Source organism: Artibeus jamaicensis, unplaced genomic scaffold (assembly GCF_021234435.1).
Source record: "Artibeus jamaicensis isolate MK-2021 breed Jamaican fruit bat unplaced genomic scaffold, CSHL_Jam_final contig_729, whole genome shotgun sequence".
In the NCBI taxonomy this organism is placed as follows: domain Eukaryota; kingdom Metazoa; phylum Chordata; class Mammalia; order Chiroptera; family Phyllostomidae; genus Artibeus; species Artibeus jamaicensis.
The window spans coordinates 3,415,736-3,441,652 of NW_026521939.1; the positions used below are offsets into that span (position 1 = coordinate 3,415,736).

The window sequence follows — 25,917 nt, forward strand, 5'->3', positions numbered from 1 at the left end:
ATTCATTGGTTGACTCTTGTACGTGCCCTGACTGGGGATCAAACCTGCAACCTTGATGTATCAGGATGATTCTCTAATCAACTGAGCTACCCAGCCATGCAGTGCTTCATATCTTTAAATTTGTGCAATATTCCCGTGGAAGCAACAGAATAGTGATTCAGTTCTTACACGAAATTTGCTGAAACTTTTTGATATACTCATATAATTGTTAAAACCATTTGTTTTGATGTGAGACAAATAGTAAATCTGAAAGACTGGATCAAATTTCTCTTATTTACCTTAAAGGTTACCTATAAAAATTTAATTTAAATACTTGATTTTTGACTTCCGCCAAGATGGAGACGTAGGTGGAGGAACCACTTTGCCTCTGTGCACAACCAAATCTAAGAACAACTATTTTTAACAACAGTCACAACCAAGCCACACGGAAAATCGACAATACGGAGTCCAAAGGACAACTAGATACTCAGCTGGACCGGTAGGAGGAGCGAAGCCGGCAGCGGAACAGGTTAGCAGGAAAAAATTCCCGGGCGCGCGCGCGAGCAGCCGAAAGCGCTGATCGAGAGCGAGCTACGGAAGCGCACAGGGAAGAGGCGCGGGCTGTCTGCGGTCGGTCGCGCACCTGCATGCGGAGAAACCAGTGAGAAGGGAAGCCTGCGCGGGGCGGCAGGCTCGCACCATTCCGATCAGATAAACAAGCCTGAGGCGTGTGGTGTGACTGGACGGGCTGGGCTAGCGGAGAGGACCGCCATTGCTCCCTCTCTGACCACGCCCCCACACGCAGCGTCACAAACCAGTGACCTGGGTCTCCTGGTCCTGGTAAACAACTAAGGCTTCACTCCTCTTACTTAACAGCACGAATAGACCAAAAATGGCTCTAGGACAACTCAGAGCCCCAGAACCGATAGATCTAAGCGATTAAGAAATAGCCAGTCTTTCAGATGCACAGTTCAAAACACTGGTTATCAGGATCCTTATAGAACTGGTTGATTTTAGTCACAAATTAGAGAAACATATGGAAGCTGAACTAATTGAAATGAAGGGAAATACACAGGAAACCAATAGTAATGAAAAGAAAATTGGGACTCAAACCAAGGGAGTGGACCAGAAGGAAGAAAAAAATGATCAAACAGAAAAGAATGCAGAAATAAGAATTCAGAAAAATGAAGAGAAGCTTAGGAACCTCCAGGACATCTTTAAACGTTCCAACATCCGAATTATAGGGGTACCAGAAGGGGGAAAGGCACAGCCACCAGTGGAAAACTTATTTGAACAAATAATAAAGAGAATTTCCCCAAGCTGGCAAAGGAAATAGACTTCCAAGAAATCCAGGAAGCTCAGAGAGTCCCAAAAAAGTTGGACCCAAGAAGGGACACACCAAGGCACATCATCATTACATTAGCCAAGATTAAAATGAAGGAGAGAATCCTAGAAGCAGCAAGAGCTAAGGGGACAGTCACCTACAAAGGAGTCCCCATCAGACTGTCAGCTGATTTCTCAAAAGAGACCTTACAGGCAAGAAGGGGCTGGAAAGAGGTATTCCAAGTCATGAAAACCAAAGATCTACAACCAAGATTGCTCTACCCAGCAAAGTTTTCATTTAGAATGGAAGGACAGATAAAATGCTTCTCAGATAAGACCAAATTCAAGGAGTTCATCATCACCAAGCCCTTATTATATGAAATGTTAAAGGGACTTACCTGAGAAAAAGAAGATAAAAAAGATGAACAGTGAAAGGACAGCAATCTCACAGTTATTAAGAACCACACCTAAAACAAAAGCAAACTAAGAGGACAGCTGGATCAGGAGCAGAACCATAGAAATGAAGATCTCATGGAGGGTTAGCAACAGGGGAGTGGGAGGAGGGGGAAGGGGGGAGAAGGTACAGAAAATAAGTAGCATAGACAGTAGATAGAAAATAGATAGGGGGAGGGTAAGAATAGCAGGGGAAATACAGAATCTAAAGAAGTTGAGCCACGTGTTCATGAACTAAAGGGGGAAATGGTGGGGGAGGGGTATGCAGGGTGGAGGGGAATGGAGGGGGGGAATAGAGCAAATGTAATGGCATAATCAATAAAAAATTTTTAAAAATACTTGATTTTTAAAAATATAACATCGGCATGAAATTTGGGGTAACTATTTTCCCTGGAAACATACCAGGTCTGTCCAGAAGGCATCCAGCCATGTGATATGAAAAATAGAGACATTTATTGGAGAAGACACGAAATACAAGAAACAGTGTACATAGGACAATGATGCCTCAGTTCCTTTCAAAGTAGACACCTTGGGACCTCACACAGTTCTCCCCATCGCCATCAGCTGCCTTGTTGTATTTTCCCGAATCTCACTGATGGTCTGAAATCTTTCCCATCAAAGGTGATTTTAGTTTCAGGAAAAGTCAGAAGTCCCAAGACACCAAATCTGGGCTCTAAGGGGGCTGAGTCACCTGGGTGATTTGATGTTTTGCCAAAAAACTCTGTACAAGATGTGATACATGAGTGATCACGTGATGAAGCTGCCAATCACCAGTTGCCCATAGCTGCAGCCTTCTGAATCATCTCAATAGTTTCCTCAGAGGAATGTTCAAGCTCAAGGCAAAATTTGATGCAGATTCATTGCTTTACTTGCTCAATCATTTTGAGTGTGATGGCCAAACAGTACACATGGTCACTCAATGGCATCTACCACCCCCCGACTAGTACAGTGAAGTTGTCATCACTCACGCATTTTCATTCCAGTGGTCGCCATGGAACCACTGGAACTCTCCTCAGCTGCCAGGCTACAGCGATGTCACACAAATTGCTCTCATTATATTAACAATGGCTGGACTTTTTCCATACAGACCTCCTATGAAATAGAATTCTTCCCTCCAAAGGAAGAAAAATTCTTATTTTTTTTATCCTCACCTAAGGACATGCTTATTGATTTTAGAAAGAAGGGAAGGGAGAGAGAGTGAGAGAGGAGGGGAAAAAACCATCAATGTGAGAGAAACACTGATTGCTTGCCTCTCAAACACACCCTGACCAGGGACCAGACCCTCAACCTAGGTATGTGCCGGGACCTTTCGTTTTATTGGATGATTTTCTGACCAGCTGAGCCACACTGTCTGGAGCAGAAAAATTCTTCACACACCCCCCCCCAAAACTTCACTCAGTATATTTCTTTAAGAAGTAAAATTTTATATGTCTGGGAAATGGGGTACTGAATATGCTCAAAATAAAAAAATATTAGCTGAAAAGTGCTTAACATACAAATTATAATAGAATCAAATATATTCTATACCAATCAGACACTACTTTTTTATGTTATAGAATATACTTATAGAACTTAAGTATCAGCATAAAATAATTTATAGTAGTAGAGTGGGGAGGAACCTGGTTTTCCAGTTTTATCTTTGATTGAGTTCTATGTAAATAGAATTTTACTATTAAGAACTGTTGTGCTATAAAAAGTAATCAGACCCAAGTGTTCAGGGATAACCTGAGATGTTAGAAAAGAGATGTACACAATCAAAACAGGTTCGTTAAATGGCACTAATAATTAAATGCATTAAGTATAATTAAATGGCCTTAAAATATTAGAAATAGTAACAATTACAAAATGTCATTTAACCACTGTTATTGGTATTTACCAAAGTACTGAAGAAATGAAAACATTAGAGAAGTAATATTTTCAGGCTAGAACGAGAATAGGAGGTTTAGATAAAATTTAAAGTACTTATTGATCATTAAGAAACAAGGGGGGGGGAGGTTTATGGAATAAGAATTCTCCCAAATGGAGCACATAACTTTAGGTAAGTAGAGAATTTTATCAGCAGGCAATTTACTGCATTTAAGGAAAAACATTGTCACTTTCAGGGAGTCCTTGATTTCTTATTTCTCTGAGGGCCTTTCAACTTGGTTGGCCTCCTTCAGATGAAGGCGGGTGAAAGCTGACTTCAGTGTGCCATCTCCACTCTGCTGGGAATAGCAAAGGAAGGAGAACCACAGAAAAGTGTGGAGTCCAATGGAAGCTGTTCTCCACTGAACGGGAACAAAGCTGAAGTTGATTATCTGTAACAGAAAGAGAGAGCATGTTAGGGCTCCATGTAAATCAAAGCCAAGGGGCAGCGCTATGAGTGGTTTAAAACCCACCTGTACAGGGAGCATTTGAGGTCTCGCTCCCAGGCATATGTCGTCAGTTTGGCTCAAATAAAATCTCATAAAAATTGTTTTAAAAACTCACCTGTAAAACAGGCCAGTACATCAGACCACACTGGAATTAAAACAAACAAACAACAACAAAAAAAACATATTAGAATGCCTTTTAATCACACATACACACACACAAAAATCCCACAATTCATTCTATGAAAAATTAAGACACACCAGGCATATAGAATTCAGAGGTGATAACATCTGTCAGACTAAACCAATTAAATTAAAGTGTCTTAAGTAGAACAGGGTGGGAAGTTGTGGAAAAAGCTGTTAGGTACAAGACATTTATATTAGTTATAGTCACAAATCCAGAATGAAAAGTCTACCAGAATCAGTATCAACTCTGTTAGACAAGTGCTTTCAAGGGGATCGGATGGGCGCGACACACGCGATCATTGAAAAGCCTGGAGAACACCTCAGCCAATAATAACATATATCTATATATTGCAATTTTCCTGTTATCCCAAGCAAATTATACAGGAATATATTTATAAAAGTATCATCAATAAATTTTTTAAACTATACCAAACCATTCTTTATGGAGTGATTGCTAATAATATATTTTACTATTTCATGCTATAGAAAAAGTTCAGTTGACTTTTTTGTTTTTCACAAAGTATTTCAAGGTAGAGTTATTTTAACAGGATTTAACCTGTACATTCTGACCAAAAAATTATGATGATGGATTTTTTTTCAAAGATATAGGTCTTGGAATGTAAATTATATCTAAAAAAAAGCTAGAGGTTTTGTTTTTAAAGCCTTTAAAAGTAGTATTATACTAATAGTATAAAGGTGGTATTATTTTCTCTTTTATTTTTACTACTTTTTATTTCTTATGGTTTCTACAATAAACCATTGCAATAAAAGTTATTTAAAATAGGCCCTGACCAGGTAGCTCAGTTAATTAAAGCATCATCCCAATACACCAAAGTTACAGGTTTGATCACCAGTCAGAGCACATACAAGAATAAACAAATGGATGCACAAATAAATGGAACGAGAAACTGATGGTTCTCTCTCTCTAAAACCAATAAATTAAAAAAACAATAATCTATTTAAAATATATACTCAGTTAACAATTTACTACTTCAGCAAAAAGGATCAAAAAAGTAAACTCATCCAAACCTGGCTTTACTTCTTATAGCAATTGTTTTCTTTCAGGACGTAACATCATCCAGTGCACAGAGCTTGGTCTCCCCATTCCCCACTAAAAGGCAGAAGGACTCCTCAGAGAAATGGCTGGTTGCAGGGCTGGGGTGGGGGGAGGGGGTAAAGGTAAAAGATGAGCCGGGACATCTTATTATGAAAGTAAGGAGGTGAACTTTTAAAAAATAGGGTTGTCAGAAGACCATAGAAGCCAGCTTGAAGGGATTCTCACTGGCCAAATCTGGGACACTTAAGCACCCAAAATAATTACAGTAATGAATTGTAAGCCATTAAAAAAATGAGAATCCCTGAGTCCATACTGCTAATAAGTAGAGAAATAAGTGAATAAACAACTGAGACAGAAGAGCGGGCATTTGTCTGCAGGAGATCACTGAGCACCACCTGGGAAACGTGGACTCGGTGATGGAGTTGCAAACACCATTTGGCAACCATCGCCACAGGAAAGACCGGTTCAGACAGAACCGCCAGTGTGTGCCAAATGTGGGGGTAGGGTGGATATTCTGATGAGGAAGAGGATTTATTTGTGAATGGTCTTAAAGTGCCTCCCTACAGATTGCTTACTAGTTTCAAGAGGAAAAATAGAAAGTAGGCAGTAGGGAAATCAGACACCTTGACCTGGCCATCAAAATAAACATCTCCAATCAGGGACAGAAGGACACTGGCGCCTTCTGCTGTGATACCCTTGAGGAGGACACACCGCCACAGATGGCATGTTCCAGCCAGGAATGTACACTATCGCCTGCATCTAACTGTGACGAAATGACCGACAAACCCCCAAAAGGCAAATGCTTCATTTGGTTTCTTTTTAAAGAGAGGAGGACCATATTCTTCAAAATTATCAATGTGGTAATAGATTTTAGGGGGGCTAACAAAATGTTTCCAATTCATGGGGACTAAAGAGACATAAGAACTAAATGCCCTACCTGAGCCTAGACTGGATCCTGTACTGGAAGGAAAAGAAATGCTACAAAGGCCATTAAGGTGGTCAATTGACAAAAAATAGAATATGGATGGTACATAATATAAAAGGGTTATTATCATTGTTAAATTTAATGAAGTTAGTAACTATGCTCGGGTTATGAGGACATCTTTTGAACAGATTTTTTTAGAGGGAAGGGAGGGAGAACGAGAGAAAGAGAAACATTGATGTGAGAGAGAAACGTCAACAGGCTGCTTCTCAGGAACCAAACCCCTAACCCAGGCATGTGCCCTGACAAGGAATCGAGCTAGTGACCCTTTGTTTTGCAGGATGATGCCCAACCAACTGAGCCACACCAGTCAGGGCTGAACAACTTTATTCTTGGAAAATAGATACTGGCATATCTAGGGTAAGTGGTCATTTCATGTGTAAACTAACTCAAACAATTCAGAAAAACAGAATGATGGATGGATAGAGCAAGCAAATAATAAATGGGGCAAAATGTCAATAGGGGAATTTAAGTAAGGGGTATACTGATTTTTTTTCACATAATTAAGTGATTATTACATCTGTGAGAAGCGCAACAAGGCAAGTCTGAGGGTTATGAGACTTTGTAATGGATACAGGTAGACCCTGGCCTGGTGGTTCAGTTGGTTGGAGCACTGTCCCATTCACCAAAAGGTTGCAAGTTCCGTCCCCAGGCGAGGCATGCATGGGAGGCAACCAATTGTTCTTTCTCTGTGTCTCTCTCTCTCATTCTTTCTCCCTTCCTTTCTCTCTAAAATCACTGGACATATCCTTGGATGAGGGTTACTTTAAAAAAAAAGGCTCTCTCAGAAAATGATGTATAAACTGAGGTAAGAAGGAAGGGGAGGTGTGAGTCTAGGGACAGGCTGGGTTGGAAAGAGGCTGCCATGTTCCAGGAAATGAAAGAATTCAAGAGCAGTTGAGGCACAGAGCCAGGAGAGGTAGGCATGAGATGAGGCTTGGGTCAGGAGCCTGTGGGTAGACAGAACCGCCTTTCAGAGGTCAAGTTCCTGGACCCCTGGGGTGGCCTCTCAGACATAAACGCTTTAAGGAGTGTTCTGCATGGAGTGTCAGATCAAGCAAAGGTGGTGTTAACTTTCCCATCAAATATTTGAGGGGCAAGTTCTCTTTTTACAGGCTGGTCTCTTCCTCCAGATGGTGAACTTCTGCCAGGCAGGAGTTCAAGTTCATTTCCAAATCCTTAGCTCTGTTACGGTGTTGGTGTTGGCACATAGTAGATGCTGTCAAATACTCAAACCAGATTCCACAGAGAAGCCAGGAAAAGGCCAGCCAAGGCACAAGGTGCATGGTAGGCTCCATGTTTCTGTTAGTGCCATCGGTAGAACCTCTGGGACAAGGTGTCAAAGGAGGACCAGAGACCCTGGTGACTGGAGCTGAGCTCCTCCCTCTTCAGGGAGACTGAGCTCCCCGTGTGCAGGTGTGACCTGGCTCACCATTCAGGCCACCCAAATGGGTATTCTTTGAACCGTTGTTGTTACTTTTTGGTAATTTTTAAATCATTCCATATTAAAGTTTTTTAAAACTATATAAAAGAAAATAATGTAATATATATATTTCTAAGACATGATATATCTGAACCACCATGTTGCAGCTAGTAAAAGGAGAAATTGATTGCTATCTGGGCAAAATAAAAACAAAAGCAAAAAACCAAGAAGGTCAAGTACTGTTTACATGTAAACAACAAATAAACTAGGGATGTCTTACCCACCTTCACCAGAAGAGCTTGGCTTGGACAGGGGGATAATTCCTTAGCAACAAAGAGCCACCTCTACTTACTCTCTCACATGTCTCCTGGGCCATGAGAGCCTTTTGTGACAGATTCCTTTAGGTTGCTTCTTTCTTCTGTGCTCTTAGTTTCATTGATCACATCTGGAAATCTCCCTTTGAGTACCCCAAAAGCATCTGGAATTCAACATTTCCCATACTGAACTCAGCTATCTTGTTTCTCCCACTGGCTCACTGTCCTCTACATTCTACCTCAAGTTACTGAAGTCAGAGACCCATGGGGCATCCTAGATGTGTTCTTGCCCATAATCCCCCTTTCCAATTATCCGGACCTACCAATTTTCCCTTCTAAATATTTCTCCTATAATTCCTATTCCCACTCCTTCCTTATTTCTTATGTGAACTTGGTTACAATAGCTCCCTCACTTAATTTTTCTTGCCACTACTATTACTGGAGTTCAAGATCTTTGGCATGGCATTCAACATGCAAAAAAGGTAACCTGTATGTCTTCATCCAGGGAGGAGGATCTGAAACATCGCACATCCCTGCCTAAAGTCCCTTTCTTTCGCAACCCTGCTTGTTTGCTCTTTTTATAAATGTTTGATGTACATATCTCCATAAGATCTATGACATCATGGGAAAACTTATTCCTTTTTCCAAAATAAAGCAGAACAAAATCACATTTGGGTGTCACCATGGGCCCGAGAGTTTTACATACTCTTTGAGCACAGGAGCTCGGGGAAAGCATGTGGCTTCAAGCCTCCCTGTCATCTGCCTTCCGGCCATCAAGTGGATGATGCTGTTTCTGGGGCTTGGGATCATTCACTAGAAGATGCTAGAAGCAGTGCAGGCAGTTGCTAGGTGCAGCGTGGCACTGCTCTTTATAGGGAATTAAGTAGGTATGAAGTCCTAGACCAGTCTGTATATATTCCGCAATCCTGAAAATTGACCTCATTGTAATTTCATAGAACCAAGCATGCCCTAGGCCAGAGGTGGAAAGCATCCGTTTTGCCAAGCCTTAAGAACCCTGCTCAACAACTCTTCGTTGAATTAATTAATACATATTTGTCAATACGCTGGATTGTGTATATTTGTACTGAGCAAACAGTACAAGATGTGACTTGCTTCGAGCCTACACATAACCTCAGGAAACGTCATCTTTCTCTATAAACACCTTTACAAGGTTAAGAAAGTCCCCTGCACAGGGACTCAACAGAATGCAACCTGGAAACCTCGACTCCGAATCCGGGAATGATCCCATTCGCGTTCTATCCTTCTTGCAATAACCTCTTTGGTTCTGAAATTCACTAAGTTATAATCACTAACAACAGTAAATATAAGATATCAAAAATCATTGAGCCCTGGCTGGTGTAGCTCAGTGAATTGAGCGCAGGCCTGTGAAGCAAAGGATCGAGTTTCGATTCCCGGTCAGGGCACATGCCTGGGTTGCAGGCCAGTTCCCAGCGGGGGACACATGAGAGGCAACCACACATTGATATTTCTCTCCCTCTCTCCTTCCCTTCCCCTCTCTCTAGAAATAAATAAATAAATAAAAATCATTGAGAACACTGACTACAATTCAGAGACACATATAGACACTCTTCACGTTTCTTTTTAGTTAGCTATCAAAATGTAAGATTTCTCTGTCAACATATTGTATCTTTGCATCAACCAACAGTAGCCCTAGTTTAAGAATATCTTTGTTAAAATGTATTTAATGTGTAAAATGTACAAAAACATCTTGGTTGCATTGTCAAAAGCCTGTCTTACCTTATATGTATTCCAGAATTTCTGTTTCAGGTCCAAAAATATGTCATCCTTCCCCTGGAGGATACTCATACCTATTTACAAAAACACACACCAAAACAATTTTAAAAGATTCAGTAGAAAGAATACTGTGTAACAGTTCAAGTTTCCTATTTCCGTGTGTAAAGTAACCACCACTATCCCTCACTCAATATATGTCTCTTCCTAGTCAACACAGAAAACAGAATATAACATCCTTTCTAAAACAGGATATTTTTTTTCTCCTCAGTTGAGGTTATGTCCTATTGCTTTTAGAGAGAGAGGAAAGGGGAGAGAAAAACTGATATGAGAGAGAGACATCAATCAGTTGCCTCCCGTCCACAACCCAACCAGGGATCAAACCACAAACATGTGCCCTGACCAGGAATCGAACCGGCAACCTTTTAGTTATGGGATGACACTCCAACCAGCCGAGCCACCCAGGGCTAAAACTAGATAAATTTTTAAAGGAATGATAAACATTAAGTGAGAATAGACATGTATAAAAGTTATAGGGGTTACCCTGGCCAGTGTGGCTCAGTTGATTGGAGAGTCATCCCATAACTGAGAGGTTGCAGCTTCAATTCCTGGTCAGGGCACATACCTAGGTACGCTCCCTGATCTGGGAACATACTGGAGGCAACCAATTGATGCTTCTTTCTCACATCAATGTTTCTCTCTCTGCTTTCTTATCTCCGTTTCTCTATCTAAAAGCAATGAAAAAAATGTCCTCGGTTGAGAATAAGAGAAAAAATGATAGGTGACTGACTTTTTAAAAACTAATTTACGAAAACAGCATTGTTATGATAGTGGAATTATTGGTGACTTTCCTTCTCTCCATTTCAAACTTTCTGTGAAATGCTTAAAATTTTTTTAACTTAATTACCTTTTTATTTAAAAAGAAAGGTTGACAGACCCTGGGTATTCCAACAATAGGCTTTTTGGTCATAAATGGAAAGCAGAACACCCATTTAGCCTTCCTAAAAATTTTTGAAAACTTTTATGTTCAACAACCCTGAAAAGAAATTCAGGGAGCAAGGACAAAACCCTCCTGTTTTAGGAAGGGTGCAAAAATGAGCACTTTAAAAATTCTCCCCCAGCCCTGGCCAGGTGGCTGAGTTGGTTGGAGCATCAATCCAGACACCAAAAGGCTGCAGGTGCAATTCCCAGTCAGGGCACGTACCAGGTGGTGGGTTTGATCCCCGGTTGGGACACATACGGGAAGCAATCAATTGATATCTCTCTCTCACACCTATGTTTCTCTCTCTTCACTGTTTCTCTCTCTCTCTCTCAAATCAATAAACATACTGTTGAGTGAGGATTAAAAAAAGTTTTCCCCAACTCCTACTACGAGGAAGGGTAAATAAAATCTTTTTAGTTTTTGCAGGGAAGTCTTACAACAGGACTCTCAGAAGACCCCGCAAGAGTATAGGTAATATCTCATTCCACTTACCCAGCACTTATTAAGTGCTAAGCACTTTACATGCATTATTTCATTTGAACCTTCTAACCATCAGCTTGAGGATGGCACTGTTTCTGAGAAGGAAAAGAGCTCTAGGAGGTTAACAGTAGTCTGAGACCAACCCAGGTGTGGATTCCGAGCCAGACCTCTTAATTACTACTCAAGTTCCCCAACGTACAAGGGACCATTAGACACAGGCAGTTTCCAAGTCGGAAGGGCCTGCACTAGGTCCCACCTTCCCCCTTCATTTTAAAAGGAGGACAGGGCCCTGGCTGGTGTAGCTCAGTGGATTGAGCATGGGCCTGTGAACCAGACAATCGAGGTTCGATTCCCAGTCAGGGAACATTTTTGGGTTGCAGGCCAGTTCCCTGCAGGCCAATTCCCAGCAGGGGACGCAGGAAAGGCAACCATACATTGATGTTTCTCTCCCTCTCTCTTTCCCTTCCCTTCCCTTCTAAAGATAAATAAAATCTTAAAAAACAAACAAATAAATAAAAGGAGGACAGGGAAACTGGTCCAGAAGTCTGAAAAGCAAAACAAAGAAGCAGATAGGCAGGACCCTATTTCAGGAGCCTTGGGCCTGAACCATAGGCCTCCCCAAGTCGTAGTACTGAAGCATCGCTCAGTTTCAGGCATACTGACAACATTCATTGAGACTGAGAACATGGCATGAACGGTGGTGTCTTGAGACAAGTCACTTAAACCCCTTTGAGCCTCCGTCTCCTCATCTGTAACATGGGAATAATAAGAGTACCTGCCTCACTGGGTTGTTTGAGAAGTAAATGGAAATCTGATTCCCAAACTCCCAGCGCCTGGCTCCCAACCCCTTCACCAGTGTACAAGGCTACCGGTAACAGGCCAAAAGAATCAATCTGCAAATCTGGCAAGGAAGTCACACCCTGGGAACAGACACATATCTGACAAACCAGGGGATCCCTGCTCTCAGATTCTCCATTCCCCTGACCTCAGTGACCCCGTGGGCCCTGTGGTTGCCTGAGATTACATCAAGTGGTCCTGTGTTTCTAGTTTTCTGTGGGGTTTGTGAGGAAAGGAACAGCGTCTGCCCCTGCTCCCAGAAAGATCTATGGGGCTCTACAGGCTGCTACAAGGAGGTGACGTGACCATCCGAGCCCATTTTAGAAGGTACCTATAGCCACTGACAAGAAGACCCTCTTGGGGTGATCTGTGGTTCCCAATGCCAAGGTCAGGCCCAGGACTCTGGTTTTTTTAGGGTATGGGTCTCCCTCCCCAGCCCATTCCCTTCCAGGCTATGGAAATTGAAGATGATGGAAGCCACACAGCTCTTTCCACTATTTTTTGGTGTTTAGGGCACTGAGCAAGATTCCCCAGGTGAGACCCTCAGACCATGAGTTTTCCGAGGAGGGGGGGCTCCCAGGACACTCACAGATATATAGTCCTCTATGGCAGGGGTCCCCTCACATCTCAGTGGCTTTTGATGTGGGGGATGAGCCCACTGCCCGGCAGGAAAATCTTAGCAAAGCAGGGAGAAGGCCCTGCGCTGAATTTTCTGGGGAACCTGGCAGGATCTCAGACTCCATCCACAACGGTCCCATGGTGCCAAGTCCCCTCAGGTTTTGTCCCGTGGATTTAGAGGCCCAAAGAGCAGCACCGCTAACCCACAACTAGGTCAGGGTGTTGCAGCTGCTATGACAGTGAGCTGGGGTCTCCTCAACACTCTTGTGGACATTTTTCAGGGGGAAACAGACCCCATACCCGCCTCCTCCCATCCCTACCTAGCCCCTTGCCCCCTGTGGTCTCCAGCCTTGGACTACTGCACAACCCTAGAATGCCGGCCCCCTTGATCCTTGACCCATTGGACGTTAGTCTCTTAATCCCTGGCCTCTCCAGCCATCTCCCAACTTCTCCTCAACCCTCTTTCTTAATCCCGGGTCCCCGGACTCCTAGGCCCTTGCACCTTACCTCCAGCCCCCTCCGGACTCTGAACACCGACCCCGCCCCCCACCGCCATCCCTCTATCCAGGGCTAACATCCTGAGTCCCAGCCCCTGCCTCAATTCCCCAAATCCTGAGTCTGGCCCCCCAGCTCAGGTCCCCTGAACCCCGCCCAGGCATCTCACCCGTGTAGAAGGCCGAAATGGCCACCGGCGCGCACAGTATTTGATCGAAAAGGACCTTGGTCAGGATGGCGCGCGGCGTGCGGCCCGGCACCGCGCGCTCCAGCAGGCGCTGCCACACGTAGTTGTAATTGGCGTGAAAAACCACGGCCACGGTGGCCACGCACCGCGTCTGCCGCCAGTCCGCCGTGCCACCGCTCAGCCGCTGCTGCAGCGCGTCGCCGGCCGAGCAGAAAGCGCCATAAATCAGCACGTTCGAGAACCACGGGTAGCGGCGGGCTGCTCGCGGCAGTGCCCACCACCAGTTCCCCATGCCGCGCGGTGGGCGCCAGCCTGCGACCGCCGCTGTCCCTGCACTCCCGACGCCTCCTTACGCCACCTGCACCTGCCTCCTCCAGATGCGCAGGAGCGATTGGGCGGCCACACACACCCCATCCGTGCCGGCCAATCCCGTGGCCACTAGCCATTGTACTGGCCGAGCATTGGAAATGAGGCTAGTCTCCAGCATTCTTGATCCGTTTACAAGAAATGCCCATAATAGAAGAGACGTTGGAGGCAGACAGGAGAGTAGTGGTGGTCAGGAGCCGGGGGCTGGGGTGGGGTTTGGGGTGCTAATTGGTGCGGAGTTCTTTTGGGGGGGTGATGAAAATGTTCTATAATTAGATAAAGGTAATGGTTGGATGGAAAAGCATGAAATACTCTTTAAAATGGTGAATCTTGTGGTATATGAGTTATATCTCTCCCAAAAAAGGTTTGGAGGTGGGAGCAGGGTGTGGGGTGTGGGCGTGGAGAACGGATACTGAAATCCAGTTACCAAGTTGTCACTGTCTTTTAAATGTTTATATGAAAAGAATTCACAGTTTCGACACACACAATGCACTAAGTTCTGAGGCAAACTGAACATTTTAAATTTGAGGTCTTTCATGAATAGAACTTCTTGAATACTGCCTCCCAATATACATGCTGAGCCTCCAGTCACTGTCCCAGAAGCAGGGGTTGGGGTGGGGGCGCCTGGGACACTCTAACGGCAGGTATAACCTCTAACCTCATGGAACTCAGGTTGCTCCGTGCTTTTCTCCCCCCTTTTTTTCTTCCTTCACTGTAACCTCCAATCTCATTCTCCTTCTCTCCCCTTTGTTTACCCTATTTTACTTTTTTTAAATTTTTAATGTTTAATTTTGAAGTAAATAATTCCAGACAGGGATAAAACCACAAAACAGTACAGAGTTCCGATACAACCTTCACTCAAGCAGGGGGATGAGGGGCAGGGGTTGGAGACTGCGCATTCCACCGCCCGGAGGATCTTTTGGCTGGTCTAACAGTCAGATAGGCATGAGAGACTGGCAAGAGAAAATAACCAAAGTTAATACATACATATGTATGGGAACCCCATATACATAAGAGAGTCAGAGGCCCCCACATGGAGGAGGGGTTCAGATACAGAAAGGGGGATTGAGGTACTTGAGACGTCCTGAGCCAAGGAAGAGGGAGTACACCTTGTGGCTTCAGAAGGTCATTGCAGAGAGAGCGCATGTTCAGTGCACTAGTTCAAGTTCATCTAGATAGTTGAGGGAAAAGCAAACGTTTCCTTTAGCTCAGAATAATCCCCATACCATAGAGGTGCATCTTGGGGTGACTCCTTCTGAGCCCTCACAGTACAGAATTCCTATATGCTCTTCACCCCAGCCTCCCGAAGTATTAACATCCTACATAACCATAGCACAATTAACAAAGAAGGAAATAAGAACAATGGAATACTATTAGGTAACCTACATACCTTGTTCAAATTATTGCCAATTGTTCCACTAAAGTCCTTTTTCCAACCTGGTATCCAAACCCAAATCACTTTTCATGGCATTGAATTGTCATGCATGGCTTTATTCTCCAATGCGGTCACTAACCAGTTATTTTGCAGACTGTTCCTCCATTTGTCAACCCCATTGTTATGGGCTAAATTGTTGAAATTTAGAAATTCATACGTTGAAGCCTTAACTCCCATTTGGAGACAGGGCCTTTAAAGAGGTGACTGAGTTAAAAATGAGGCCCTTAGGATAGGTCCTAATCCACTCCGACTGGTGTCCTTCTAAGAGGAACTTTGGACACACAGAGACACCTGGGCAGAGCATGCACGGAGGAAAGGTCATATGAGGACACAGTGGGAAGGAGGACATCTGCAAGTCAGGGAGAAAGGCCTCAGAAGAAACCAACCCAGCGAGACCTAGACCTTGGACTTCTACCCTCCAGAACTGTGAGAAAACAACTTGTGTTTTTTTAACCTACCTAGACTGTGGTATCTTGTTCTGGCAGCCTTAGCTGACTAATATACCCACTCTCTTCAAATCTTGGGATCTGTTCATTTCTGTGCTCTTTGACCCTTGATCTGTTTCTAAACCTCCTCTTTCCTTGTCCTTGCCAATACTAGTTCCAAGCAAATCTTTCTGTCAGAATTTTCTCAGCTGGGCAGGCTCCTAGCTCACCAAAGTATCTTTGTTTATTATTTATGTCCTCCATGTATTATTTTCCTATTGTTGCTACAGCAAGTTACCACACATTAGTGACTCAAAACCACATGAACTTATTGTCTTAGAGTTTTGAAAGTCAGAATTCTTTTTTTTTTAATTTATTTAATTATTGTTCAAGTACAGTTTTCTGTTTTTTACTCCCATCCCAGCCCACCCCCCTGGAAGTCGGAATTCTGAAATGGGTCCACAGGGCCGCATTCCTTCTAGAGGCCCTGGAGGAGAACACTTGTCCTCGCCTTTTCAGCTTCCAGAGGCTCCCTGCATTGTATAAAAGCTCCAGTCAACTGAAAAACAACACCGACTAAGTATCCCATTGCCAAAAGGATTTACTGGGGGGGGGGGGGGTTGCAACCCAGTGCTTAGAGACATGGCAAGCCACGTGCACACACTGCCAGGTGTACCAAAATGGAGAACTATATGTAGAAATAAAAAGGAAGTTAAGTGGAGGGACACTTACAACTGTAGAGCTTTATTGTAAGCACAGAGCTCTTCCTGTAGGATGATGCAGAGTGTAAGGCCCTAGCTCCTCCCATAGACCCAGGTTAGTTTAAATTCTCAGTCATAATCTTTGTTACCCCTTTCTCCATCCTTAAAATTAGCAGCATAGCCTCTTCCCCACTAGGCAGGCTCCTACTCACCAAAACATGTTTGTTCATTACTTTTATCCCACTTGTATTATTTTCCTATTGCTGCTGTAACAAGCTATCACAGACTTAGTGCCTTAAAACTCAATGCAGCCAATGTAAATTCTTTCAGAACAACTTACACCTTTCTTCCCCAAATTTCACGTATAAAAGAGCCAATCAGCTCCAGAACAGCAAGCAAGTTTGTCTCTTCCCTCTAGTCCTCTGCTCTCGGTGCTTCCAACTGCATGTCTCAGGACCAGCTCCTTTTCTGGCCAGCATTTGGCTCTATAGTCTTGTTCTTTCTGAAAAGCTTTCAGCCACAAAGGTTTTTTATTTAATGCTGTATACTTATCTCTTTTTATGAATAATGAAAAAATAAAAAACAATCTATTACTCAAGCAAATGCTATAAAGAACCCACATGGCCTTCAAACAAGAGGAGATGCTCCAGGATCAATGAATTCATTACACTGATGCTTTATCATCTGTGCGAGCTGTGATCCAGAGCCCTCTGGCAAACTGAAGCAAGACATTCGTGTGGCATTAACATGCCTGAACAGTGGGGGATAACTGGAGCACAGAGTGCTCAGTTAAAATGTAAAAGAGGAGTTTTGTTCAGAACTCTTTCAGCAGGAAATAAGTGCTGAGGTGGGCACTGAGCTGCAATTTACAACAAAGGATCACATTAAAAATACATTAACATGGTTACAACGAAGCTTATTGTAAGCATTATTATTTCATTTTGTTTAAAATAATCAGGGCTTAATAAGAACCCCCAAGTGGACACGGTGTCTAAAATCTTCTAACCTCTCTTGCTAATACTGAAATGTCTACTAACAAACAAACCGCTACTACACTTAAAATCTCCAGGACCAACAGGTCTGTTTTCCAATGAAATGGATGAAGCAATCAGCTAAAGCCACCACCTTCAAAAAGGTCACTGAAGTTCCTTGAACCTCTTCAATATCAGCTCTGAGTGAGACGTGAGTTGTATGTGTGGGTGTGGGCACAGAGCAAGAATTTGAAGTGGTTGTCTCCCACCTTGTCACCTGGAATAAAGCTTGAGGGAAGCTGGCATGGAAACCTTACCTAATCCTCCTTCTTTCATGATTTCCTCACCCACTCACCCTTTCATTCCAGAACCCTTCATTCTTAATTTCTCCAGCAGCCATCTGATGGAAGGGAATGCTTTGATTTGAAGCTAGGGGCACCCAGTAACCACAAGGTCTTTGCTTAGACTGTGGCTACAGAGCAATAAAAATAGCTATGCTTTAATGCAAATTTTATTTAAAATTATTTTTCTTTGGATGCGTGTCAGTGGGTGAGCTTGAAATCATGAGATTAGGGGTAGGAGGTAACACCACTGCTTACTCTCTGAATGTACAAATGGAGAGGGAAAAAAAGGGGATGTTTTAGCTGGGGAAGAAGAGCAGAAGGGGAGGTTAAAAGGAAGAGGGTATGCCCTGGCTGGTGTGGCTCAGTGGTTGAGTGCTGGCCTGTGAACCAAAGGGTTACCGGTTTGAATCCTAGTCAGGGCACATGTCTGGGTTGCAGGCCAGCTCCCCAGTAGGGAGCACATGAGAGGCAATCACACATTGAGGTTCCTCTCTAAAAAATAAATAAATAAAATATTTTTTTAAAAAGGAAGGAAGAGCATATAAGCCTGCTTCCCACCAGAGCCTTCTGTTAGCAAAAAAAAAAAAAAATGCTATTAAGCAATTCTGTCATGAAATCCTTGCATGTCAGCTCTGATGTGGATATGCCTAAGAACTCAGTGTTTATGACCCAGGCAACTCTTAAACCCTTGACATTGACCCAGATTTATATGAAGCTACTTGGATCTATATGATCCTTTTCAGACCATTTTAATGTTGGCTGGAGCTGAAACAAGTACTGAGGCTAACATTTTATCTATTCTTTCCTCTCATTCAGAAGTTTGGAAGACTTCTCCATCCTTCCATCTTGCCCCCAACAGTTATTAAAACATGGCAATAGATTTCTTAACACGGGTGGTAGACATTATAGACTTGCAATGTGGTATTTTGAAATTGTGACATTTGAGAGAAATATTTGAAATAAAGTGTTTCTCTAGCTCAGGAACTCTGATTTCACCTGCTTTAAGTAACTTCTGCCCACAATTGGTGTGGGAGAATAAAGCAGTCAGTTAAATTTTTTTCATTAATTTTGCATTAAGTGCTGGAAAAAACAGATACCTTTGTAAATTCTCCTAATATATGTAAAGAAGAGATAAAATTAAAAATCTGATATTATGAAAAATGCGACGTTATTAGTGGTAGCTTTAAAGATAGTGCGTCTTCAAAAATGCAATAAATTAAGAATTTTCACCAAAAAAGTAAATTAATCACAGACTTTTCTTGTCCAGAAAGGTTTTATTTTATTTTTATTTTTGAGAAAGAGAGAAGGGAGGAAGAGAAACATCAAAGTGAGATGTGAGAGAGAAACATCAATTGGTTGCCTCTCACACGTGCCCTGACCAGGGACCAAACCGGCAACCCAGGCATGTGCACTGAGATGGACTGGAACCAGTGACCTTTCACTTTGTGGGACGATGCCCCACCAACTGAGCCACAGCAGTCAGGGTTCCAATCACGCTTTTTTTGGACCTGTGAAACTTCACTTACTGTGGAAAATGTGTGGCTCTACTAGTATGTGGAAGAAAAAACTAATTAGTAGAATAATAGTTTAATGATGATTTCAGTACTCTATCAGTCTGACCTAATCAGAAGAGAGAAATAACATTGTAATTGGAACAGGAAAAGTTTTAATACAGTCAATTCTTATCATTTCAAGTAGTTACGTCCTATAAAGTCACTATACTGAATCAGCAAATATTGAACCATTACTCTTAGGGGAAATTTAGGGTTAGGTTCCTGAGAGCCTCTGGTCACAACATTTTATCAACTGATCAATACATAAGCATGCTTTATGTTTCAATATGCTTCTGTTGAAGGATATCCTTTAATATATATTATCGATTCATTAATATTGCACTCTCAGCCAACATTATAACTCGAGCCTGAACAAAGCTTACCTAACACATGCATTTTCTCCATAAGGCACCTCACAGCCTCTTTGTTCTTAAGAACACTAGACAGTGCTTTAGAACAATGCTTGAGGGTCATTTTAAACAGCAAATCACTAACAAAAAAGCACAAAAATATGGGGAATGGTGCTCTAAATAGACTGTGTAAAGAATATTTGCTTATAGGATGAAAGCTGCAAAAGGAAGGCAGAGTGTTGCCTTGTTCAACTGTAGTTGGGAACATGCAAGTTGGGTGTGTTAAAAAGAACTCAGCCAAGTAAATCTGAAGAGCTAATTGGCTTTATTAAGTGTTTCTTGCATCAGGCAGTATCCCATCTAGCAACAATAAGAACTCTACAAGGGGCTCTACCAAAAGAAAGGTTTTTATAGGAAGAAGGGTAGGGGCTCAAGGAAGCTACTTTTTAAAAAATACTTTTTAGACCTTGACATCTTGTTGGGGAGGGCAGGGATGGCAAGAGTTTTTATCACGCAAATTGCCCCTTCTTTTCATGGGGGTGTGTTGGTGGGGTGGGGGGAGTATGAAAAGGGCCACGTGGATAGCTTACTTTACTGATACTTGACGAGAAAATCCCAGTGTTCTTTATACTGGTTAAGATTATGTTTCTGGGAGAAGTTGAAACAGCAATTAGGTTAGATATTAAATCTAGGTTTTGATATCAAAAGTGATCCTTGCTGGCTCCATTGGTTAGAATGTCATCCTGATACACCAAGGAACACCAAGGTTGCAGATCCATCCCTGGTCAGGGCACATTCTAGAATCAACTAATGGATGCTTATATAAGTAGAAAAACAAATGATGTTTCTCTCTCTCTTAAATCAATAAATAAAATTTTTAAAGTGACACAGAATTGTTTTATGAGTAAAATCCCACACATCTGGTGTCAAAAGGGAAGTACTGCTGTATTAAAGTATTGAGTGTAGAGAAGATGCACAGGAGATGTGAGTTTCTCCTCATACTCGGGAAGTTGGGCCCTGGAAAACCACCAGCAAGAACCTAGAAGCAAAACCCTTACTCCTCCAGTGGATCTCCAGTGTCCTCCTCTACTGACAAAACATTTTGTCAGCTAGCAAAGGAAAAACATTAAAAGACTCAGATCCACTTGTACCAAGCAGGTGAGAAGAATGGTTTTAGAGCCAGAAGACAAATTAATAATTAGCACAAGTGCTATTTAATGTTCTTCAACTTATGGCCAAGATGGAGGCATAGGTAGATTCACTTTGCTTCCTTGCACAATCAAAAGAAGGACAACAAATTTAAAAGCAAAAAAACCAACCAGAACTGCCAGAAAATCGAACTGTATGGTTGTCTGCCACCAAGCAGTTAAAGAAAAACCATTCATCCAGACACGTAGGAGGGGCAGAGATGGGAAGCCAGGGCAGAGAGGATGCCCGGCAAGGTGGTAGCTGGCAGACCAGGTGGCTCCACATTTGTGTGCAGATAAACTGGGAGGAACAACTGGGGAGCAAGAAAGACCATGCAAACCAGACTTCCAGTGTGGGAAACTGAAGCCTCAAAAACCCCTGGATGTAAAGGCCTGTGAAGGTTGCAGCGATGAAAGAAACTCCCAGTCTCACAGGACAGTCTGTTGGAGTGTCCCATAGGATCCTAGACCATACATAAGCCCCCCCCACCTAGGAGGCAGCTCCTGAAAGGACACAATCTGCCTGCGTGTAGCAGAGGAAGCAACTGAAAGCAGGTCAAGAGCTGAGCAAGTGGCACTGTTCCCTCTCTTACCCCTCCCCCACATACAGCACCACAACTCAGCAAAGTGGGTTGCCCCTTCCTGGCATACCTAAGGCTCTGCCCCCTGGAACATAACAGGTGCACAGAGACAAATATATGTATCTCCCAAATGAAAGAAAAGACTAAAACTCCAGAAAAAATACAACTAAGTGACCAGGAGATAGCCAACCTATCAGATGCAGAGGTCAAAACACTGGTAATCGGGATGCTCACAGAAATGGTTGAGTATGGTCACAAAATAAAAGAAGAAGTGAAGTCTATACAAAATGAAATTTAAAAAATATACAGGGAACCAACAGTGAAGGGAAGGAAATTGGGACTCAAATCAATTTTTGTGGAACAGAAGGAAGAAATAAGCATTCAACTAGAACAATAAAGAAACAAGATTTCAAAAAAATGAGGAGAGGCTTAGGAACCTCTGGGACAACTTTAAACATTTCAACATCTGAATCATAGGGGTGTCAGAAGGAGAAGAGAAAGAGCAAGAAATTAAAAACTTATTTGAAAAAAATCATGAAGGAGAACTTCCCCAATCTGATGAAGGAAATAGACATGCAAGTCCAGGAAGCCTAGACAGTCCCAAAGAGGTTGGACCCAAAGAGGAACACATCAAGATATATCAATTAAATTATGCAAGGTGAAAGATAAAGAGAGAACCTTTTTTAAATTGAATTCCACAAATTTAATAATATCATCTGTTTCTTTTTTAAATATATGTTATTCATTATGCTATTACAGTTGTCCCATTTTTCCCCCTTTATTCCCCTCTGCCCTGCATGCACCAGCATTCCCCTCCTTTAGTTCATGTCCATGGGTCATACACATAAGTTCTTTGGCTTCTAGAGTTCCCATACTATTCTTAACCTCCCCCTGTCTATTTTCTACCTACCATTTATGCTTCTTATTCCCTGTACCTTTCCCCCCATTCTCCCCTCCTCCTCCCCCATTGATAACCCTCCATGTGATCTCCATTTCTGTGATTCTGTTCCTGTTCTAGTTATACACTTAGTTTGTCTATTTGTTTGTTTGTTTGTTTTTAGGTTCAGTTGTTAATAGCTGTGAGTTTGTTGCCATTTTACTGTTCATAGTTTTGATCTACTTTTTCTTAGATAAGTCCCTCTAGCATTTTATATAATAAGGGCAGGGTGATGATGAACTCCTTTAACTTTACCTTATCTGGGAAGCACTTTATCTGCCCTTCCATTCTAGATTACAGCTTTTCTGGATACAGTAATCTTGGATGTAGGTCCTTGCCTTTCATGACTTCAAATACTTCTTTCCAGCCCCTTCTTGGCTGTAAGATTTCTTCTGAGAAATCAACTGATAATCTTATGGGAACTCCTTTGTAGGTGACTGTCTCCTTTTCTCTTGCTGCTTTTAAGATTCTCTCCTTATCTTTTATTTGGGGTAATGTAATTATGATGTGCCTTGGTGTGTTCTTCCTTGGGTCCAACTTCTTGGGGAGACTCAGCTTCCTGGATTCCTGAAAATCTATTTCCTTTGCCAGATTGGGGAGGTTCTCCTTCATGATTTTTTCAATTAAGTTTTCAATTTCTCACTCTTCCTCTTTCCCTCCTGGTACCCCTATAATTTGGATTTTGGAACATTTAAAAATGTTCTGGAGGTTCCTAAGCCTCTCCTCATTTTTTTGAATTTGTCTCTTTGTTCTGTTCTGGTCGAATGTTTCTTTCTTCCTTATGCTCCAAACCATTGGTTTGAGTCTCAGTTTCCTTCCTGTCACTGTTGGTTCCCTGTACATTTTCCTCCATTTCACATAATGCAGCCTTCATTGCTGCATGGGTCTTTTTAACTCTTTTGAAGAACTCAGTGAGTTCCTGGAGCATCCTGATAACCAGTGTTTTAAACTGTGCGTCTGATAGGTTGGCTATCTCTTCGTCACTTAGTTGTATTTTTTTCTAGAGCTTTGAACTGTTCTTTCATTTGGGCCTTTTTTTTGGTGGGGGAGGGGGTTCAGCAGCTTGTCACATAGTAAGGGGTGGAGCCTTAGGTATTCATCAGGGCGAGGCAACCCACATGACTGTGTAGTGATGCTGTACATGGGTGAGGGGTCCTAGAGGGAACAATGCAGCTTGCTCTGCTCTCTGCCGGCTTTGTCACTTCCCCTGCTTCTTACAAGTAAATTAGGCCCTTCTGGTGCTGATTCCCGGGTGGGTGAGTTTGTGTACATTTCATGACCCTGTGGGTCTCTCCAATGAACTCTCCTGTGAGGCTGGGAGTTTCTCCCACTGCTGCCTCAATCCCCACAGGTATTTTCAGTCAGAGGTTTTGAGGCTTTATTTCCCCTTGCTGGAACCCTGGGTCGTGCAGTCTATCTCCCTCCCTAGTTGTTCCTCCCAGTTTATCTGCACTCCAGTGTGGGACCAGCCAGTCTGCAAGCCACTGCCTCACCCAGTCCTCCTGACACTGCCTTGCCGAGAGTCCTCTCCACCCAGCTATGTGTCTCCGCCCATAGTACCTGTCTGGATAAATGTTTCTTTAATTCCTTGGTTGTCAGATTTCCATACAGTTTGATTTTTCTGTCAGTTCTGGTTGTTTTTTGTTTTTAAATTTGTTGTTGTAGTTCTTTTGGTTGTGCAAGGAGGCACAGTGTGTCTACCTATGCTTCCATCTTGGCTGGAAGTCATTCATCTGTTTCAGGAGAGAATCTTAAAAGCAGCAAAAGAGGAGAGAGTTACCTACAAAGGAATTCCCATCAGACTATCAACTAATTCCTCAAAAGAAACCTTGCAAGCAAGAAGGGTCTGCAAAGAAGAATTCAAAGTCATGAAATGCAAAGACCTATGTCCAAGATTACTCTATCTAGCAAAACTGTCATTTAGAATGGAAGGGCAGATGAAGTGCTTCCCAGATAAAGTAAAGTTAAAGAAGTTCATCATCACCAACTCCTTATTATATGAAATGTTAAAGGGGCTTATCTAAGAAAAAGAAGATAAAAACTATAAAGAGTAAAATGACAAATGCACAACTATCAACAACTGAACCTAAAACGTACAAGGAATAAGAAGGGTATATTGGTAGGTACAAAATAGATAGAGGGAGGTTAAGAATGATATAGGAAATGGAGAAGCGAAAGAACTTATATGTACGATCCATGGACATGAACTAAGGGGAGATGCTGGAGGAAGGGGGTTTTCAGGGCAGAGGAGGATGAAAGGGAGAAAAAAGGGGGACAAATGTAATAGCATAATCAATAAAATATACTTTAAAAAATTATTCTACAACAAGTACAAAAAACATAAAATAGTATAATGAAGAAAATTAACATTTTACCAGTTAACCAGTTTTCATTTTGGGTTAATTTTTAATAGCCTTTCCCATGTCTTCATACAATTTTTTTTAATTAGGCTTATACTACACATAGCATTTTGTACCTACATTTTTGAGTTAACAATATATCATCTTTCCATGTCAATAAGTAGGTATCTACATCACTATTTTTAAAGGTTTCTTAACCAATTTTACCATATTTTAACCACTCTCTGGTTATATTGTTGGATACATAGTTTAAAATTTTTAATCATTATAAATACTGCTGTTATTGACATTCTTATAGTTAAATCTTTCATTTAATTTTATCTTAAATTTCTGGAAGCAGAATTTTTAGCAAAAAAGGGCATGTATATTTTAAGGTTTTTTGTTGTTACTGAATGCCAAAAATACATCAATTGAATTGAAACATATAAAAATTGTTGCAGCAATTTGAAATTCTACCAGTAATGCATGAGAGTATTTTCTTCTACTTTAATTAACAGTGGATATTACTATCAAAAACAAAGAACTTTACTAATTTGATGGGCAAAAATACTATCTTGCTTGATTTTTGCATTTTTTGGATCCCTAGTAATGTTGAACTTTTTCAGTTTATTGACCATTTGCATATTTTTCTTTTTTATATTGTCTTTTTTTTAATTTGACTTTATAGAGGAGGGAGAGAGAATCACTGATTTGTTGTTCCATTTATTTATGCATTCATTGGTTGATTCTTGTTTCTGCCCTGACTGGGGATGGAACCTCCAACCTTAGTGTATTGAAGATGGTGCTCTAACCTACTGAGCAAACCGGCCAGGGACTCATATTGTCTTTTAAAGTCTTTGTTCATTTTCCTTTGGGGGCACAGTTTTAGAGAAGGCTGAGTTCTTTCAAAAATAAATAAATCTGAAACAAACGAAAAGTGGAATTCACATTTTTTTTAAGTAGACAATGTGATGGGGGATTTTTTCTGTTCGAGTACAGTTGTCTCCATTTTTCCCCACCACTTCCCTCCACCCCACCCATCCCCACCTCCCACCCTCAATCCCAACCCCCTTTGGCTTTGTCCATGTGTCCAAGGATAAACCAAGGTCTATCCTTGATAACCCTTGGAATTCACATTTTGGTACTATTTCACCTTTTTACAATGTCCCATAAAATATTGAATATCCTCTAAAATTTTACTTAAGGGAAGAATGATCTTAAACATAAATTTTAGTTTAAACTGTTAGAAAATTTTTGTTTTTATATGACTAACAATCTTAACATATCTGCTTCAGATTTTCCAAGACTC

The 25,917-nt window shown here is 41.9% G+C and overlaps 1 protein-coding gene across 1 annotated transcript; it reads right to left on the reverse strand.

The window, feature by feature from the left end:
* Nucleotides 1-3,135: 3,135 nt before the first annotated feature.
* Nucleotides 3,136-13,791, reverse strand: MPV17L (MPV17 mitochondrial inner membrane protein like). The gene is made up of 4 exons (XM_037141233.2): nt 13,402-13,791; nt 9,827-9,897; nt 4,225-4,254; nt 3,136-4,052 (listed from the first exon to the last, which is right to left on the reverse strand). Exons 1-4 carry the CDS (start codon nt 13,709-13,711, stop codon nt 3,873-3,875), a joined length of 591 nt encoding a protein of 196 aa, XP_036997128.1. The 5' UTR covers nt 13,712-13,791; the 3' UTR covers nt 3,136-3,872.
* Nucleotides 13,792-25,917: the final 12,126 nt, after the last annotated feature.

What these genes read in the sequence shown, in the direction of transcription:
- MPV17L (XM_037141233.2), bottom strand. Translation starts at nt 13,711, where the DNA reads ATGGGGAACTGGTGGTGGGCACTGCCGCGAGCAGCCCGCCGCTACCCG. An exon ending in CATTTCGGCCTTCTACACGG is followed by an intron (nt 9,898 to 13,401) that starts GTGAGATGCCTG and finishes TTTTGTAAATAG; the next exon opens with GTATGAGTATCCTCCAGGGG. An exon ending in AATTCTGGAATACATATAAG is followed by an intron (nt 4,255 to 9,826) that starts GTAAGACAGGCT and finishes TTTTAATTCCAG; the next exon opens with TGTGGTCTGATGTACTGGCC.